The sequence below is a fragment of the Nycticebus coucang genome, chromosome 18 (assembly GCF_027406575.1).
Source record: "Nycticebus coucang isolate mNycCou1 chromosome 18, mNycCou1.pri, whole genome shotgun sequence".
Classification (NCBI taxonomy): domain Eukaryota; kingdom Metazoa; phylum Chordata; class Mammalia; order Primates; family Lorisidae; genus Nycticebus; species Nycticebus coucang.
The window spans coordinates 20,455,069-20,475,882 of record NC_069797.1 but is presented as its reverse complement, the minus strand read 5'-3'; the positions used below and the strand labels follow the sequence as shown (position 1 = coordinate 20,475,882).

Genomic DNA, 20,814 nt, shown 5'->3' with positions numbered 1-20,814 from the left:
TAAAAGAAAACCAACAAAATCAAAAGTCTAACAAAGTCAAAAGCCTGTTATTTGAAAAGACTAATAAAATTTATAAACCCCTGGTGTAAAACAAATGATCAGATCAGGAATGAAAGAAAACATCACTATAGATCCTACAGAAAATAAGAGGGTATTTTGAATAACTTACGTCAATAAACTTGAAAATTTAGATGAAATAAACTCCTAGAAAGAAATATAATTATCAAAACTGACACAAGAAATTAAGAATCTGAAAAGTTCTTTATCTAATATAGAAAAATTTCCCCACAAAGAAAACACTATTATTATTTTAAAAAGAAAAACATTAATCCCATCCAAACTCTTCCAGAGAACAAACAAGGATGAAATGTTTCCCAGCTGATTTTATAAACCAGCATAATCTTTTTTTTTTTTTTTTCAAGAGACAGAGTCTCACTCTATTGCCCTCAGTAGAGTGCCACAATGTCACAGCTCACAGCAATCTCCAACTCCTGGGCTTAGGTGATTTTCCTGCCTCGGCCTCCGGAGTAGCTGGGACTACAGGCGCCTGCCACAATGCCCGGCTATTTTTTTGTTGCAGTTTGGCCAGGTCCAGGTTCGAATCTGACACCCTCAGTATATGGGGCCGGCGCCCTTCCCACCACTGAGCAACAGGCACCGCCCAAACCAGCATAATCTTGATAGCAAAATATGATAAGGAAATTATAGGAGGAAAAAAAATTAAGTTAATCTCACCGATGAATATAGATACAAAAACCCTAAACAAAATATTAACAAAAATAATTGAGTATTCTCTCTCTCTACACATATAGAGATATGTACGTATACATGTATACAAAGAATACTTGGTCCTTGCAAGGTTAATTTAACACTCAAAAATAGACATAATTCGCCACAATAACAAGAAAAAAAAATCACACTATCATCTTATTCCATTATCAAATGGAAAAATATATGATAAATTAACATGCACTCAGGATTTTTAAAAAATCATCCATTTGGGATAACACCTAGGAATAGAGGAAAACTCCACAGGAATAGAGGAAAACTATAGCAAATATCATTCTTAATGATGAAATATTTATTGAGATGAGAAATAATGTAAGAATATGGGTGTGGTGTGATGGCTCACGCCTGTAATCTCAGCACTTGGGAGGCTGAGGTGGGTGGAATGCCTGAGCTCATGAATTCCAGATGAACCTGAGCAAGAGCAAGACCCCGTCTCTAAAAAATAGCCAGGTGTTGTGATAGACACCTATAGTCCCAGCTACCTAGGAAGCTGAGGCAACAGAATCACTTGAACGCCAGAGTTTGAGGTTGCTATGAGCTAAGATACCATGGCACACTACCAAGGGAGACCAAATGAAACTCTGTCTAAAAATAAAGAATGCCTTTGGGTACCACTCTACTTAAAAAAAAAGACTGCACCAAAAGTGCTACACAGTGCAATAAAACAAGCAAAAGAAATATGTAAGAATTGGAAAGAAAATAATTAAACTATTTGCAGACAACGCAAGTGTGTTCACAGAAAACCCAAAAGAATCTTCAGCTAAACAATTATAAAATTAAGTAAACTTAGGCAACCGTATATAAAGTCAATACACGAAAAAATTAATTGTAAAAAACATAGTATTTCCACATAACAGTAACAATTATGTACATATTATGCATATACCATATGTATTATAAGGACAAAATTTAAAACATTTAAATAATATCTGGGCTGGGCTCACACCTGAATCCTAGCATTTTGGGAGGTCAAGGCAGGAGGATCACTTGAACTCAGGAGTTTGAGGCACCTGAACAGCACGGCAAGACCCCATCTCTACAAATTTAGTAGAAAAATTAGCCAGTCATAGTGTCATGTCCCCGTTACTCAATAAGCTAAGGCAGAAGGATCCTGTGAGCTCAGGAGTTTGAGAGTGCGCTCCAGACTGGACGACAAAGTGAAACCAGTATCTCAAAAAGAAAAAATGAAAATTCTAACGGGAAGGTGGTGCCTGTGGCTCAAAGAGTAGGGCGCCAGCCCCATATACCAGAGGTGACAGGTTCAAACCCAGCCCCAGCCAAAAACTGCAAAATTCTAACAGGGCATAAGTGAGTGTAAATGAAAAACTCACAAGTGGATTCTAAAATTACATTGAAATGCAAAGGCACTGACAACCAAAACAATGCTAAAAGGCCGGTTTGGTGGCTCATGCCTGTAATCCTAGCGCTCTGGGAGGCCACGTCAGGTAGAATGCTCAGGAGACCAGCCTAAGCAAGAGTGAGACACCATCCCTACTAAAAATAGGAAAACTAGCCAGGCATCATTGTGAGCACCTATAGCCCCAGTCCCAGCTACTAGAAGGCTGAGCCAAGAGGATCACCTGAGCCCAGGAGTTTGAGGGTGCTGTGAGCTATGATGCCACCATGGCACTTCAGCCAGGGCGACAGAGTGAGATCCTATCTCAAAGAAAAAAAAATTCCTAAACAACAAATATGAAAAGACTTTTTACCACACTGCCACACTGGATATTAAAACATATTACAAAGTTGTAATAATTAAGAAAATGTAATGTCCAAAAGATTAGCACACAGACTCATGAAGCAATAAAAAGTCAAGAACATATTTATGAATACCTGATTTATGACAAATGTGGCACTTCAGAGCCGTGGAGAAAGGTTTATGTTTCAGTAAATGGTCAATTAGATAGTTATCTCACACCATACACAAAATTCAATTCCAGATAAAATTGAGGCTGATGCTAAGAAAATTATTAAATTCCCTTCTCTTCTGGCTTCAAACTGAATTCAGCAGATGGGAGACATGAGCAGGAGACTGAGAGTGAGAGAAGATCAGGATATTTATTCCCCAGGCTCTCTTTCTGCCAATTAGCATGAGCCGCCTGCATCCCTCTAAGAAGGCCACAGCTCCTAGCAGCTGGCCTTCTCCAGTCAGCTACCCTCTTTCCTATTACTTTATTAAAGATCAAAATGTATTAAGGGCTCTCAGCCATCGTCTCAGTTTCCCAATACTAGCTGCACTATCCCTGATTTGTTTTTTAAACTCTACCCACATTTGTAAGTTTTCCTTGTATTAAACTCTCAAAATACCTCGTTTGAGAGTCTTCTGTTTTCTGTGGAGACTGACTCAATGAGGCATCATCTAGACAAGCTGAAGTCACAGTTATGTATAGCCTATCATGTAGCAGTTCCCCTCCTAGACATACACTTATATGCACCAGATATGTAAGGGCCATTCATTGAAGCAAAGCTCATAATAGCACCAGACTGGAAGAAAGACAAATGTACAAACAGTTGAGAAGTTGAATTTGTTAATCTTACAATGCATTAATATACTCCCTGAAAAATGAATAAACTACTCAATTTTTTTTTTTTAATTTCAGGGCTCTTTTACATTCTGAGAAATTATTAAGGATCCTAAAGACCTTTTGTTTTATATAAAATATGTAAGGAATTTTTTAAATGTTTATTCATTTTATTATTTATTTATTTATTTTAGAGACAGAGTCTCATTTTGTCGCTCTCGGTAGAGTGCCTAACATCACAGCTCACAGCAACCTCTAGCTCGGGCTTAGGCGATTCTCTTGTCTCAGCCTCCCGAGTAGCTAGACTATAGGTGCCCGCCAGAATGCCCGGCTATTTTTTTTTGTTGTTGTTGTTGTTGCAGTTTGGCTGGGGCTGGGTTCGAACCTGCCACCCTCGACAAATGGGGCCGGTGCCCTACTCACTGAGCCATAGGCACCACCCTACTTATTCATTTTAGAACAACAACAATATTACATGTTAGCATAAATAACATTTCTTGCAACAAATAACTGTCTGTTTTTCTGAAACAAAAGTCAGAGAGTGGCATTCGCTGTTTTATATTTTTGCAAAACTTTTATTATTTGGCTTAATAAAAACAGTTAAATTTTCATGACTGCTTTTCTACATTCAGGCTATAGTGATACATTGTTTTGGTTGAAGCACATGAAGGAAATCACTCTTACATAGATAGTTTAACGGCCTTTTCACATAACTGTGATTATTCATCTTTGATACTACCAAAACTTAATAAATGATAGTTTTTAAAGATTAAACGCAATATAGCACCTGAAACTCCTATTAGTGAACTCCTCGTATTCTGTTATATCAAAATCTACTGGCTTATCTCACATATTGCATGACTCTTTCACCCACGCATGATTTTGTAATATCGAGCATACATCATTTGGAAAACATTGGCTTGCTAAATTATTCAAGTCTTTCAGATGATGACATTTCACTACAGGACATCAAAAAAACCCACAACCAAACATTTTCTATATGATCACTATCTATCATATCAGAAAAGTTTTAAAGTATTGACATACTGTCAAGTTCATGGTAGTAGGTTCAAATTTCCTAAAACTGTAATTTTCATGTAAAAACTCAAATCTTATCATTGGCAACAAATATAGTCAGCTGTTTTCTTTGAAGTGACAAGCTCACTTTGTTCATTTTCAAGAAAATGTCAGCCAAATTCTTCTGTTAGTAACTGAGTAACCATAGTTTATCTATCAGTCATTTTATCAAATGAAAATAGTGTTCTATTAAAAAAGTAACAAGATTAGCTTGCAACTCAAATAACTAAACACATGCTTTCCTTAAGGCAACCATTATACAGCAGAAATGCTTTGTGCATACTTAGCATTTCATCACACAGAATATTAAAAAGACATGTTCTCAAGGGTTGAGATTTAATAAAATCAGTCATCTTTGCTGCTTTATCAAGGACATTCTTGAGTGAAACGCTATCTTTTAAACTGCCAATAAATGGCAGCGAGGAATAAAATGATTACTGGTACAGTCTGGGGTCACTGCCTTTATTCATGATAAGATGTTAGGAGTTTTATTCATAATTGCTTTTGCACCATGAGTACAAATATCGACCGTGAAAAGGGCAAATAACATTTTGGTATTATTATGAAAATAGTTTTGACCTCTCAGATCCCCTGAGAGGGTTTTGGGAAATCCTAGAGGTTCACAGACCACACTTTGATAACTACTGAGTCAATAACACAAAACAACAATGTGGATAAATCTTGAACATATAATCCAGAGGGAAAACAAGCAAAAAACAGACACAAAGGCTATAGCTAGAAGATTTGTCTATATAAAAATTCAAAACCGGGCTTAGTCGGTAAGGTGCTGGCCCCATATACCGAGGGTGGCGGGTTCAAACCCGGCCCCGGCGGAACTGCAACAAAAAAATAGCCGGGTGTTATGGCGGGCACCTGTAGTCCCAGCTACTTGGGAGGCTGAGGCAAGAGAATCGCTTAAGCCCAGGAGTTGGAGGTTGCTGTGAGCTATGTGATGCCATGGCACTCTACCTAGGGCCATAAAGTGAAACTCTGTCTCTACAAAAAAAAAAAAAAATTCAAAACCAGGCAAAATTAAACCATATTGTTTATGGATGAATACTTAAGTTTATAAAACAACATTGGGAGATCTTAACACACTTCTCTCAGTAACTGATACATCAAGCAAATGAAAATTAGCAAGGTTATGGAAGATTTGAACAAACACCACTAACAAACTTCATCCAATGGCCATATAGAGAAACCTACAACCAACAGAATACACATTCTTTACAAACACATTATAACACTGGTAAGAATTGGCAATATACTATGCAAGTCTCAACAAAAACAAGGAACAATATAATACAGACAATATTCTTTGGTTGCAATGCAATTATATTAAAAATCAATAATAAAAAGAACTTTTAAAAAGCCAACTTTGTTAAATTTTAAAAGTACGCTTTTAAATGGTTCATTGGTTAAAGAAATCATAATAGAATTTACAAGTGAATAATAAAAATACTACAACATATAGAAACTTGTGAGGTGAGCTAAAACAGAAATGCTTACAGTTTTAAATGATTAAAAAAGAAGATGAACATTCATGACCTGAGAATTTGGAGGTCAGAGAGAATAAATACAAAGAAAATATAAAAAAAGAACATAATTAAGCCTGTTAGCAACCTACCTTGTTTAAATGAATTTATGTCATCTTATCTATAGTGATATGTCCAAAAGGTCCTACCCAAGCTGTTACAGCATCTATATCAATCCATCAATTTCAACCGACCATTTAACTGCAAAGCCCAATGAAAATTCATCATGATGCTGACCACCGGGGCTCTCTCCAGCCCCATTCTCCTAACAAGACTTCTTTAGAGTCAAGGGCTCCAACTAGAATCTTAGGTAAAAACACTTTCTCTCCACCAACTAATTGAAGATATGATCTTTCCAACCCCCCCATCTCTGTTGTGACCTTAATACTTTGAGAAAAACCGAGATCCTTCTCTTGGTAAAAACCAAGGAGGCTGTGCTTTGAAAAGAAACTAACTCAGAAATCCACTCAGATTGTCCTTGAGTTAAGTGGGGAGTGTGGAGCGAATAAAATTCAGTAAAAATTTTCTGTAAAATCTCAGAGTTACCATGAAGAATGGCTACAAATAAACTGCCATTTCCTTCATTCCGTCCCTTTGACAACCAGTCTCCTTCCCTTTTCTGTTTATCTCCTCTCTCTCCTGACTGCAGTCACCTACATCTCTAAAAGGGTGACCAGAGTGGGGGCTCTGATAGAAAACCAGCCTCGTTCCTTTGCATGCTGTCCTTCATGATTTTTTGGTGGTGCCATTTCCAACCCTTTGCGAATCACAGCTCTGGGTTTCATCCACATTGACCCACTTCTTAAATCTCAGATGTCGATTTTACTTTCTGACCCCAACCTTTTAATTTTCCAGTTTTTTCACTCCCTCACCCCCATTAACCCTAATCCCCCATTAAACCCACTTCTTCAGCATCATTAAATATTCCAGCCCTAGATCCACCAGCCCCTTCCTTCCTAGACTTCTGCTCCTACCAAAACAGGACTCCAAAGACAAGCAGGGAATGACCTGTGGCAGCAAAGAGATTCAAAGCTCCCGTCCCGCACAGACCTAGAGCAATCCCACAGTCTGGCAAAATCACACTCTTAAACAAAAACGCAGTCACCTTACATGTGGTTATTCAGTCTCAGCTAAATTCTCTCTCTTTTCTTTTCTTTTTTTTAGAGACAGAGTCTCACTATGTCACCCTGGGTAAAGTGCAGTGGCATCACAGCTCACAGCAACCTCAAACTCTTGGGCTTAAGTGATTCTCTTGCCTCAGCCTTCCAAGTAGCTGGGACCACAGGTGCCTGCCACAATGCCCAGCTATTTTTTAGAGACGAGGTCTCACTCATGCCCAGGCTGGTCCCGAACCACGAGCTCAGGCAATCCACCCACCTCAGCCTCCCAGAGTCCTAGGATTACAGGCATGAGCCACCCCACCCAGCTTCTCTCTCTTTTTTTTAAGTGATGATGCATGAGGGTTGTTTTTATTTTCTTCTGTTGTTGACATGAAAACATGTGACTGTCTGAGAAGATCTAAAATTGGGGCTAGAGCTTTGCCCCATTTATACTAAGCCAGCTGCATTCTCAGAGCTATTCTCCTGTCCTTTTCCTATGCTTGCCATCTTCTCTTTCCAAGCCTCTTCCATTCTCCTCAAACCACCTTCCCACCCCTGGGGCTGCCTCTCACTCTCCTGCTTTGCATCCTACTTCATGGAGAAGAAAAAAGGGGCATCGGGCTTGACTGAAACTCCTCTGACAAACATCATGAATGAATTATTCTTTTCCCATGGCCAGCTCCTTCCCACCAGTCAGACTCCAGCTCAAATACTACCTTCTCAAAGAGCTTTTCACTGACCCACCATGAAGAGCCAGCCTCCTGCTCGCTTGATCCCAGGGCTGTTTCACTTCCCCTCAGGCCATTTATGAAGGCAGGGACCCAGCCAGTCTTGTTTACCACACTATCCCTGGCACCTAGACGACAGCAGATGGCCAGTAAATATTCCTGAAATAAACTGTTCCTATGAGAAAACTAGCTTCGAATTACTCACAAGCTTCAACAGTACACTCCTTACATAAAATTCAACCACCCTTTTCTAATTCTGAACTCTGTCAACTTTCCCACTTCCCTTCACTTTAAGTCCCATCTAAGCTATCTTCTTCAAAATCACTGCCATATCTGTCTACCAGCCCTTCAAACCTATTTTGTCATTTCAGAATTGTTTTTATTATCTGGCTCGCATTTTCCCATTCTACCTGAACCCTTATTACCGTCGGTAACTTCCACATGATCAGCGAGTGACACAGTGACTCTTGAGATATGTGTCAGGAACTAACCACAGCCTCAATCTCAACCCTGAACTGTTTCCTCTTGGAAACCTCAACATTTATCCTTCCTACTTCCCTGTACCAACAAAACTGTTCCTGCTCTTCAACATCTATGCTTGCAGCCTCTTTGCTTTATACTCCTGGATATGCACTTGATTTTCTACCATTTTGCTATATGTGTCCTCCTATAATAATGCAACTCTCACCACTCTTTTCTTTTTTTTTTTTGTAGAGACAGAGTCTCACTTTATGGCCCTCAGTAGAGTGCTGTGGCCTCACCCAGCTCACAGCAACCTCCAACTCCTGGGCTTAAGCGATTCTCTTGCCTCAGCCTCCCGAGTAGCTGGGACTACAGGCGCCCGCCACAACACCCGGCTATTTTTTGGTTGCAGTTTGGCCGGGGCCGGGTTTGAACCCGCCACCCTCGGTATATGGGGTGGGCGCCCTACTCACTGAGCCACAGGCGCCGCCCTCTCACCACCCTTTTCAACTCCCTGTTCTTTCTGACCCATGCTCTCTCCCACCTTACTGTGCTCCAGACCACTTCAAAAAACATTTTATTATGTTGAATTGCAGATTGGAAGACGTAACACATTAAATGCCACATGAGTTGTGTTTAACTTACGCTAGTTTTGAGCCCTAGGCCTCATGAAGCATGTATAACTCACACGTCTCTTGACCCAATAAAACACAGTGACCCCAAGGAAAAGCAGTGTGGCAGTCAATGTGTTAAGTTTAACATGTGAAGATTTAAAGTAAACCAAGACTTGGGTAAACAAGAGACAATCCTACTATCTGGATCTAGAAACAGCAGCAGTGTTAAACAGAGAATGTGGGAATTCCACATTCTCATTACAACAAGATATACAATTTACATTAATTCCCAGCTACCATTTCACATGATTATGTGGGGAAAGGTACTTACATAGATAAGTCCTGAATAGTAGCGATCCTTCAGATTATGTAAAACAGAAGCTTCATTCAAGCATGTCAATTCTGCCATATCCTCCACCTTGGAAAACTTAGGCGGGTTCATCTTCTGAATGTCATCTTTGTTGACCATTGCTTTCTTTCCATTCTCTGCCAACTCCACCATAACTTCATCTCCCCGTTCTTCTTTGATACTAGCTGCCTCAAAACCATGGCGTTCTGATGGAATCCACACTAGCTTTTTAGCTGTCCAATCAGCTTGAGTGGCAGGGTTGTAGATGACAGCCCTGTCCACGAAGAGATACCTCTCGGGATCCTCAAGTCCAGTTCTCTGTGCCATTGTAAACAGAAGGATCCAAGAGCAATCGCCTCTATGAGAAGTGGAGGAAGACAAAGTTAGATGTTTAAGAAATACAAAATAATTTGTAAGTTTTACTTTCCTAAGAAACTTAAAAACCTTTAGTAAACATAAAGCACAAGCTCTGAGTTAAGGAGCTGGGGTTTTCTTCTTCATGGCTATACTAACCAAGTGTCCAAGGTAAATTGTGGGAGTGACCACAAATTATGACTCTGGTTGTCTGACGACCACTCAAGATTTGCCCTCAGTTACTGATGGATTAAAACAGGCCGAAGGAAAAAAAGTTCCGATTGACTTTTTTTCCTCGTCATCTCCTCTTTCACCCCTCACCACAAATTAAACAGGGAGTTAAGAAGGAAAAGGAGAAATAAAAAATAAAAATAAAGATGCATAATGAAAGGTCCATGAAGTGGTATCAGAATTAGTGTGACCACAGGAAACAGCCACAAAAACCCATGATTGCCAAGAGAGTAAATAAAGAATCAGGTCTAAACATAACTGCCATTCTGCCTTCGGACAACAGACTCAAAATTCTTCCTACAAATACTCTTAAATCAATCCCCCTATAAGCTTCTCTAGGACCTCATGTGGTCTTAATGTAACCAAATGGAGCCACAAAAGACAAGTGTAACTGAGCTTCACGCAACAGCATTTCAGGGACGTGGTGGTAGCTGTCCAGGCCTCCACTCTCATGGTGCAGATGCTCCTCCCCATCACCTCATCAGCATTCCACCATTCATCAAGACTCTTTCTCCACCCTGACCTCTCACCTGTAAACGGACTCCAATGTGCTTATGCCTTCCCACTAGAGCAGTATTTTTCAACCTTTTTTACATCATGGCACATTTGAACCTAGTTAAACTTCCATGGCACGCTTAAATTATATTGATTAAAAAAAAGAATATATTTATGTGCTTTGAACATCTTTTCAAAATAATCTAATTAATGACCTTCAAAGAATTTTTATGGCACACCTGAGATCCTTTCACGGCACACCAGTGAAAAATCACTGCTCTGGGTGGCGCCTGTGGCTCAAGGAGTAGGGCGCCAGCCCCATATACCGGGGTCGGTGGGTTCAAACCTGACCCTGGCCAAAACTGCAAAAAAAAAAAAAAAAAAAATCACTGCTCTAAAGTAGATGGCCCCTTGGCGCCTGTAGCTCAAGAAGAATTGGCGGGTTCGAATCCAGCCTGGCCTGCCAAACAACAATGACAACTATAACCAAAATAACAAAAAACAAAAACAGCCAGACGTTGTGGCAGGCGCCTGTAGTCCCAGCTACTTGGGAGGCTGAGGCAAGATCTCTTGAGCTCAAGAGATTGAGGTTGCTGAGAGATATGACAAGGCCATCGCACTCTATTGAGGGTGACAGATGAGATTCTGTCTCAAAAAACTAAAAATGTGATGGCTCGGCGCCCATAGCTCAGCAGTTAGGGCGCTGGCCACATACACCAGGGCTGGCAGGTTCAAACCCAGCCTGGGCCTGCTAAACAATAAAGACTACCGCAACAACAACAACAAAAAAAAAAAAATAGTTAGGCATTGTGGTGAGCGCCTGTAGTCCCAGCTACTTGGGAGGCTGAGGCAAGAGAATCGCTTAAACCAAAGAGTTTGAGGTTGCTGTGAGCTGTGATGCCACAGCACTCTACCCAGGGCGACAGCTTAAGACTCTGTTGCAAAATAAATAAATAAATAAAATAGATGGCCCAAAAGCAAACATAAAAGTCAGATACAGTCTGACCAGTGCAAGAAAAAACAAACACATAAAAAAGGAACCACCCTTAAGCACATTGAGGAAAGTTCTGATTCTGTGACTTTTACAATTAAATGATCTCAAGGCCTCACTGGTTTATTGAGCACTCATTTACTGTTGGTTCATAAGGGGGTACTACAGAACGCTCCATACATGTTACCGCTAAGACGTCTCTTCTTCAGCTTGTGAAACTGACAGGATTTTGCATTCATCACTCACCTTTCTAATATGATTCACTATTCCTGCCTGACAATGTCTTTTTGGAATTCAATACTGTCTTACACATTTTTACTATTACTATAAATTCCAAGTGATTATAAATTTCATAGGCACGGTTTTCATGATTTCATTCAAATAAATACAAGGAATCAACTAAGTACCTAATCTAGGCTATCAAATCCCCCCAACTTCTCCCTTCCCTCCATCCTTCTACTCCACCCAGCCAAAAATCCTGGGGCTTCTTTGCAGGCAAGAAGATAGATGTAAGTCATCAATTGTAGACTGTAAGAGAAATCATAAAGTAGTCCAAACTTCTTAAGAGATTCTTAACCTTGAACCTTGAGTCCAAAGATAAATTTTAAGCTCCATGAAATCCCTGAAATGGTATAAAAATGTTATATATTTAGTGTGTGCATATGTGTTCTAAGGAGAACACCTGTAACATTTTTTAAGAGTCCCTAAGTGCTCTATGTGCTAAAAGATTAATCACTGATTAAAAAGTACAGACGCCAGCCCTTTAACCCCTAACAGTAATTTCCCAGAATTAAATTGCTAAGATGCTTCAGAAATTATTTGTTACAATGTAATGCATTTCAAACACTCATGCTCCAGAGTAGCAGTTCTCAAATTCCCACATGTGTCACCAGTACTTGGAAGGTTTATGAAAATACAGATTGCTGGGTCCCTCCCCAGTTCCTGATTCAGTAGGTCTGGGGTAGAGCCCAAGATTTTGCATTTCTAAGTTCCCAGATGCTGCTGTTGGTGCTGGTCTGGGGCCACACTTGACAACCCCTGCTCCATAGTTCTGTGGTTGCCATGGTGAGCCACTGTCACTAGTAGGTATGCTGGGGTAGGAAAAGTGGTTGGAAACCAATGATCTAGACTAATCATAACACGACTTAAAAAATACGTGGATGTTCTAAACATTATAGAATTGGATAAAACAAAAATCACAAAACATGCGACTAATGTGACATGACATCTACAAATAAAACAACACATTTTATAACTAAACTTGCATATATCTTCTCAGGTATCCTCTTGGGAGAGGGCAATACAGAAAACATTCATGGGCAGGCTACATTCTGAAGAACAGTTTCAAAAGCAAATTACCAGAACAGGTCTAATCACACTATTAACAAGTCTTCTCTTCCCAACTTAAAAACTGCACACTGGTAAGAAGACAGGAAGCACAGATCTGAGGTAGGAAACATCCTAGGTGAAATTTAAGGACAAATAATTGGATACCTACGCTGCCTTTCGGAAGGACAGGGTCTATTAAAAGGAAAAATACCCAACTGTAACAAAAGCTGATTAAGTTTCCCTTCTTATTAAGTATAAACTGCACATCCTACACAGCATGTAGGGAATGCTTGCTGTCAGCAGGTACATGCACATGTATTTAATTTTACACACACATTTTACACACACAATTTTACATGCACGTTTCTTTAATTTGGCCATGCTTAAGTTTAGTGAGAGACTATAAATAAGAACTACTTATTTCTAGGATCAGCAAAAGTTGATTATATACTTTAAAATTATTTTATCAAATCAGGACATTTTATCAGTACTTTTTCTAGGTGGGGAAATGCTTATAATTTAATATTTTTTTTAAAAAACAGTAAATCACAAACGTGTACTCAAAGCACGCCCTCAATTTTGTGGGGGAAAATTACATATACACATGTGTTTTGTTAAAAAAAAAAAAATGGAATGAATATATTCCCTGGGTCAGAGGCTTACAAATTACTTTCACTTTTTCAGATTCTTCCACAACTAAACACTGTGAAGACAGCTGCCTGTTCCTTGTCACGTCTCAAGTGCTTAGTCTGGTCCCTGGTATGTTCAGGGGATCTGTACCTACTGGTCAATATTTACATGCACGCTCCCTACCCTCCCATGAGCCTCAACTTCTCCACAACCAAAGACCAACTATTCCTTCAACTCCTGACCTAAATGCTACCCTTTCAGAAGTTCTTTTCAGGTCACTCAGGCTATTTAATCCTTCTCCTAACATTTTGTACTGTTCAGCCGACATTCTTCTTGCCCTGCCTTGCCTTGCACCACAGGGCTTCACAGGTAATAGGTGCTCACATTGTTGTTTATTTGATTGATTGAGTCCATGAGGCCAATGAAGACGTTTTGTTCAGTTTAACTCTTCACTTGTGATTGTCAAATATGTATTTTTTTTTTACTCAGTTGTACATCTGGTACCCAATCTGAATAATGCTGATGTTTAACAGTGCACCGCTCTCAAATGCTTTGCCTTGCTGAAAGAACAATACTATAATTTTTAAAATAGCAAAACACTACTGTTACACATCACTTAATCACGGCCAGGCACTATTCTAAGCAGTTCCCATATATCAATTCTAAATTCTCACAACAGTAATATGAGGTAGGTACTGTTAATATCTTCATTTTATAGATGAGGAATCTGAGGTATAGAGAAAGCCAATAACTGGTGCAAGTTACACAGCTAACAAGTAGTAGAACTGGGATTAAACTAAGTCCAGCTCCAGAGTACATGCTACAATGACGAAAGGTGAAAACAGAGGAAATTTGGAAGGGCATGTAGAACACGATATACTACTTCTCCACTAAATAAAAACCCTATCAATTATGGCTTAAGGATTGTGAACACAATCTGGCAAAGGCTTTATATTTTGTAGAAAACAATGCCTGTACTTAGGGGAAAAAGGAACAAACAGGAACCTCTTTGTAGCAGACATTAAGATTGCTGGTATCACCTGAAATAACTAATTATAATTAAATCATTTATCTGTGTATGAACTAGCCCCCTACAGAGCCTAAGTTCCCATCCCTTACAGTAGTTTGACATATACCCTGGGGCTCCTCCACCAAGGTCATTTTTCTCTTCCATAGAAATACCACCCAACAAACTTCTCCACTGCTTCCTAGCACCCACTGCAGATATGGATGGAGGAAAATGACTCAATTTTAAGAACAGCTTGCGCCCATACTGAAAGGCAAACAAAAATGATGGATAAATTATCCATGACAGAGCATCACTCTATTAACAGATAAAACAGAACAGTACCATTGTGTAATGCTGCCCTTGAGGTCACTTACATTATAGGGCTGGGCCAGTCTAATAACTTATCAAAATTGTGCTTAACCAAATGATCACAAACACAAACCAAATACAAAAGGCCACTACAGCTATTTATGGCCTGCCTTATTTCCCAATTAATACCTTTATACTGTATTAAATATTCCCCAAACTTGAATCCAACACCAGGAATTTTAATTCCTCAAATTAAACAAAGTACATAAACAGTTGAAGCATACATATAAGCCTTCCACGCTACAGCATGCCCTTCAAAATTTCCTCCATCTCACCTTCCATCCCGGCTGTCTTCATTGTAATGATTTCCCTAAGGAACCCAAATAAAAAGCCAGGCTCTCCCGGGTCACATCCCTCTGCTGCCAAAGCTCGTGCTGTATCACACAATTACACCATATGCTTTCTCTAGATAAGGACGGAGAAGAACTGAATTTAAGATGCATAAGTAAGGAGGTACATAAAATGGCCACTTTTCCATAACTAGAGACAGATAGGGCATACTCGAATATCAAAAGCATAGCACTAAGAGAATAATTATAATAAAGGCAGACTTATGAAGGAGATTAAACAATAAATAGATTATAAAGTTTTCCAGAGTGAGATACTATCAAGAATAATTAAACCTCACTCAAAGAATCCTCAGTTTCAATGCTAAAAAACAAAATCTCAGCAAAGCCAAAGTATTTTATTTGGTATTATATTATTCAGTGAAAACAGCAGTCTTTGTTTCATCTGCAGTCTGGATCTACCCCGCCTGCTTTCCCCCACCCCACCCCACCCCAGCCCACCCCACCCCCTTCCATCCACCGCTGTGATCTTTGAAGGGAGCCGCAGAGGCCCTAAGAAACAGAGATAACGGTCGTAGTCACAGGCCACGTTACTCAAACCTCACCAGCCCGGGTCAGACCCGCCGAGTCGCCAACCTCTTTCCTAAGGCCCTAGTTCCCAAGCAGGCCCGGTCGGGGGCGTCCCGCGTCCCCGGGCTGCATCCGCCCACCACAGGCCCACAAAGCCCCCGCAAATGCCAGGACTCTGCGGCTTCAACTTCCCTCTGACCCAATTCCAGACTGATTTTATGGGATCACGGTGTGACATAGACTGCAGAAAGCAAGGAAGACACTGCGGCGAGCCATTCCCAGCTCCCTTACACAATAAAGGGATCCCTAGGCGAGAGCTGACCCTCCCCCCGGCCGCCTTGCAGCAGCGCGCCCCCGCCACATTTCCCGCCTCGCTCCCCCAAACCGCCCGGGCCTCGCCAGGCGTCCACCCCGACCCCGGCGGTCCACAGGGCCCGCTGTATAACGCCCCCCTCCTGCTTTCCTTTTCCAGCGCCAGCAGAGTCCGACCCTCCCCGCGCACGCGACAGGCTCCGGAGCCCGGCGCCCGCCGCGCGCTCCCCTGGCCGCGCAGAGGCTCTGCCCTCGCGTCCCTCCACCCCACAGGTCCGGCGCGCGCCGCCAGCCCCCAAGCCCTCCGCAGACCCCTCTACCTGGCCTAGGGGGACCGGCCCGGCCCGGCCTAACTTACCCTGGGGCCCTTCCTGTCCAGCCCGCCCCCCGCCCCCGACTGGGATCACGCTTTCCATCCCACCCAGAATCCCTTCCCATCCTGGGAGGCAGACACAGACTGGTGGAACACCCCCAAGACCCCCACCAGGGTACTGGCCCCAAACTCCGCGACCCCAGGGATCCCACACAAGAGAACCTGGTCTCCACATCTCCCTCCCTAGATCTCCATCCCCAGCCCCCAAGGGGTCGCTATCCTGCACACCCAGGCCGGGATCCCTGCAGGGGCCTCACTCTCAAGGACCTCATTCCCTACCCCTTCAGGGGTTACTCCATCTCCACGCACTGGGGTCCCATTTACCCTCGCCCAGGACCCTGCTCGCCCGAACCTAAGGTCTCCGCAGCACAAACCCTCCCGCCCAGAATCCCCTCTGACTTCCACAGCTCCCGCTTCGGCTCCGTTCCTGCCCCTCAGAGTTGCCCAGTACCCCTAGTCCGGCCTCTGTCCCTCCTCTAAGAAACCGTCCCCCCACCCCGGGCCGCGGCACTCGGACCCCGGCAGCCGAACCTCTCACCTTCAGCCGAAGATGGTGGCGCCAGCGCACGTCCCCAGCCGCGACCACAGATCCGGCGTTTCAGTCCCAAACCCACCGCTGCCTCCGCCGGGCTCCTTTAGCACTGAGGCTTAAGGCTGCTCCACCCACTCCCACCCTCATTGGGCCAGCTCCACGCCCATCACCGCCGCCCCCAGACCCACTGGTCCGTTTGCGCGCCCATCTCCAAGGGAAGACGTTAGCAACCCGAACGAAGCTACCTTCCAGAGTCCGTTCCCTCCACCCACCTGGAAAGATGCTCATTGGCTCCCACTCCCAGCCCAGGCCATGGAGACCCCAATCTCATAGGTTGGTCCTCACGCCCATCATGGATTCCGGGAGGTGCGGCCGGGGCAGTGGCGGGCAATTGGTTGGCCCGGGCAGAGATGGATAGCTGAGGCTGGCTGGGCGCTGTGCTATCCCGCGAGGCAGCGGGTGTGGACTCTACAGTGGCTAGCTCGCTGCGCTGGCCGGAACTGTGCGGACCGTGGGGCAGGTGTGCCGTAGCAGGAGTCGCCAGCTCCGAATGAACTCGCCTAGCCCTAGCGTTGGGCCTCTGTTCAGCACACTCCAGTGCTTGGTCGCTGTTTCTGCTTGTCGCAGCCGGCAGGTCCCGCAGCAGGACCAGCTTCCACCGCGGAGACGCGGGCCCCCGGCTCTGCCTGCAGGGGCGGTGCAGAGCGCGGTCCAGAGGACTGACGTCACCCCGGGGCTGCAGGGGGTGGGGTGGGAGCCGCGGCTCCGCGACTCACCTGCAGTGGGGGAAGGGACACAAGGGGAGGGGTGCAGCTCCGTCCACGCGCATGGGCTTTGCTGGAGCCCCGGCTGTGGTCAGCGATCCGGCCACTGTCCGAACCCTGGCTTCCAAGCTTGACCATGCCGGAGTCGGCCGGGCGCAGGACACCCTCTGAGGCCGTGGATTTGGTGTTACGGGGGGGAGGGGCCTCCCTGCCCTACCTCTAGGCAGGGCTGAGATTCCAGAAGACAGCCGACCTTGGAGAGAAGACTTGGCAAAAAGGCTTCATTCATTCATTTGTTCATTTCTTCATTCATCAAGTAGAGTTCCCGACTTGAGAGGGGCTGGATTCCCGCCGGGCTGTCATATCCCCTATGGCCTGTGAACTTTTCAAGGGCCTTCCTTAGAAAACGTTTGCAATATGGGGGGATAATAAAATGGCCTCAAAATAAGGAAGGGAAACTGGAAAAATCGAAGTTATTAATATTTAATGAAACATCTGCAAAATAGTCAACTGCAACACAACTCTTACCTAAGTATATAGAAATAACGTCTAAAACACATGAACAAAATAATTTGTTCTTACAAAAACTGAAAATTATCAAAATCCTTTTTAAAAATTACTGCAAGATGAAGTTATTAAGTATTGGCTAGGGGCGCATTTTAATACATGGGATATGAGGTAGTTGCCTAAGCCTAGGAGACTTCTAGGTTGTCAAAGAGAGAATAAAACAAAAAAACAAAGCAAGGCAGGAAGTGATAAGAAAGGGTTGGTGGAATTCAGAGGCTCCAAAGCAGCTGAGTGCAGAGTCCTTCCTGGGGAAGTCCAAATCAGGCTTGGTTGTCCTTTGTCCTAGTACGTCTGGTCCCCCACCCCCACCTACCCACTGCAGTAGCTGCCCCTTGTCCAGGTGTCTTGTGACTTGCTCCATAAAGAGGACTGTCCTTCAAGTGTAGTTGTCCACATCGAGTATAAGTTAACTTTACAAAATATGTGAATGATTTTCCTCTTCTGAATTTTTAAATGTGTTTAGAGAAGACCCAAGACTCCATCTCTAAGGTCTGAGTCTCAGCTTTGTCAGTCACCAAAGTCATTTCTCAATGCAGGATTACATGCTTAGCAAATCCACATACAAATAACCCTGTAAATTGCTGACTCCGTGGTTTCGCGTAATTTTAAAACTTTCTCATAATTTTAAAACAAACTCAGTGGACCATCCGAAGAGGAGGGAAGGATGTTCACTAGAATTAAACATCATAAAGACATTATTTATGAGGAAAAATTAATAATAAGGAGTATGGCCCCAAATGTATCTCTAGGCCTGGTGTCTATCGGCACTTGGGCTCTATATTTTCAATTATCTGCTAGACATCTCTACCATCATGGTAGGGAAATTTGCCAAAGCAGTGGACTCCAAACCTATTTCCTTCTATTTCCACTTTCCCATCACTCAAACTCTCTCTCTTCCCAACTTCCCTTTGTCTTTTAGTAAAACCAGTTTTGAAACTTCGATTCCTTCCTCTGCCTTGCTCCCCACACCTAGTCCCCCTGTATCTCTATCATCCATCCCAGGCCTGCTCCTCTGATTCTAATTTTACCTCTATCGCAGAATTTCCTGCCATTTGACAAGGAAAACACAGGATTTAGAACCACTTAGACATAACTTTGAATCCAACCTTGCTGCTTGCTATGTGTGTGACCTTTCACAAATTACTTAGCTTCATCTGTGAGACAGGCATATAAATATACATCTAAAGGACTTATTAATGAAGATGTAATATAATGATTTCTTGAGGGAGGGGAAATGTGGCATTATAACTAAATAGGTTGAAAATGTTTTGGTTTTTTTTAATATAGAAGTTTATTACAAAAGAGTGAGAAATTCTCCTCTCTTCATAGTATAATAATTTTTACTGGCAGTCTAGGCTGCTTTACCCCCAGAAGAAAAAATTCACAGACCATTGTTTCATAGGGTCCAGGTCATAAGTCCAAATTTGTTTCCTCAGGGCAGTTCCACCCCATGAATGTGTTTTGTTCCATCTGTACAGGACTGATATGCATTTTTTTTTATTTGAATGAATTCCAACTTTTAAAAATCAAGTGCCAACCCACATTATTAGCCATTAGGGAAATGCAAGTCAAAACCACAACGAGCCCACTCCACACCCACCACAATGACTATAGTCAAAAAGATGGGGCGGCGCCTGTGGTTCAGTGGGTAGGGTGCCGGCCCCACATGCCGAGGGTGGCGGGTTCAAACCGAGCCCCAGCCAAACTGCAACCAAAAAATAGCCGGGCGTTCTGGCAGGCACCTGTAGTCCCAGCTACTCGGGAGGCTGAGGCAAGAGAATCGCCTAAGCCCAAGAGTTGGAGGTTGCTGTGAGCTGTGACAGCATGGCACTCTACCATGGGCAATAAAGTGAGACTCTGTCTCTACAAAAAAAAAAAAAAATGGACAATAGCATATGTTGATGAGGATGTAGAGAATTAGGAACCCTCAGCCACTGCTGGCAGGAATGTAAAATGGTTTAGCTACTAAACATATTATGTGTTTTTAACTCCAATAAAAAAGAAATTAAACATAAAAAATGTTTTCACAACTTCATCCTGAGGTGTCTACTAAAAAAAGAAGGAAAACATGTGGACACAAAGACTTGAACACAAATGCTCATAGTAGCATTATTCATAATAGCCAAAAGACAGAAACAAACTAAATGTCCATCAACTGGTGAACGAATAGACAAAAAATGACATGTCCAAACAATAGAATATCATTCAGCAATAAAAAGGAATAAACTATGGAGACAAGCAACCACCACATGAATGAACCTTGAAAACAGTCAAGAAGTAAGACAAGAAATCTCATGTTGTATTATCTGACAATCTCCGATCACCAGAGGCCCAAGGGGACTACTTCTAAGGTGACCATAGTGATATTCAGTAGAGAAATGTGTAGCACTATTTCTAGGATGAGTTTGCAAACGTCAATGTCAGTCGACATGGTCCCTACCCTCAAGGAGCATACCAGAAATATAAACAAATGGGCAGATAATCATAAAACAGTAGGGGTTCTTAGTCTGGAGTCCACAGAAACCAGGAGGGGTTAAGGGCTTCTGTAAAAACCTCTAGAATTGCAAAATTTATCATGAGCTTTTATTTTCCGGGGAGAAGATCTACAGCTTTTAGCAGTTCTCACAGAGATCTCTTATCCAAAAAGTTTGAGAGAAGGCAACACAGTGTGGCAAGTGCTACCTACATCATGGGAAGCATTAACAAGAGCCAAGGACAAGTAAGAGGGACACTTAACCTAGAATGGTGACAGAGTGGGGGTGATAGGGAGTTCCTGACAGTCATTTTAGAGAAAGGAATGTTGAAAATACAATCTGAGCTGGGCC

General features: G+C 42.6%; 1 protein-coding gene across 5 annotated transcripts in view; it reads right to left on the bottom strand.

Annotated features, from left to right (window-relative positions):
• Positions 1–16,875, bottom strand: part of MYH10 (myosin heavy chain 10) — a 161,011-nt gene extending 144,136 nt beyond the window's left edge. For 3 of the 5 annotated variants that reach the window (XM_053570509.1, XM_053570510.1, XM_053570506.1), the window contains exon 1: positions 9,159–9,534. In XM_053570509.1, coding sequence (XP_053426484.1) covers positions 9,159–9,503 — 345 coding nt within the window. In that variant the 5' untranslated portion in view covers positions 9,504–9,534. Of the gene's footprint in view, positions 1–9,158; positions 9,535–14,859; positions 14,960–16,664 lie in introns of those variants that run through there. The other 2 variants (XM_053570507.1, XM_053570508.1) reach the window with 2 other exon arrangements.
• Between the last annotated feature and the right edge of the window lie 3,939 nt (positions 16,876–20,814).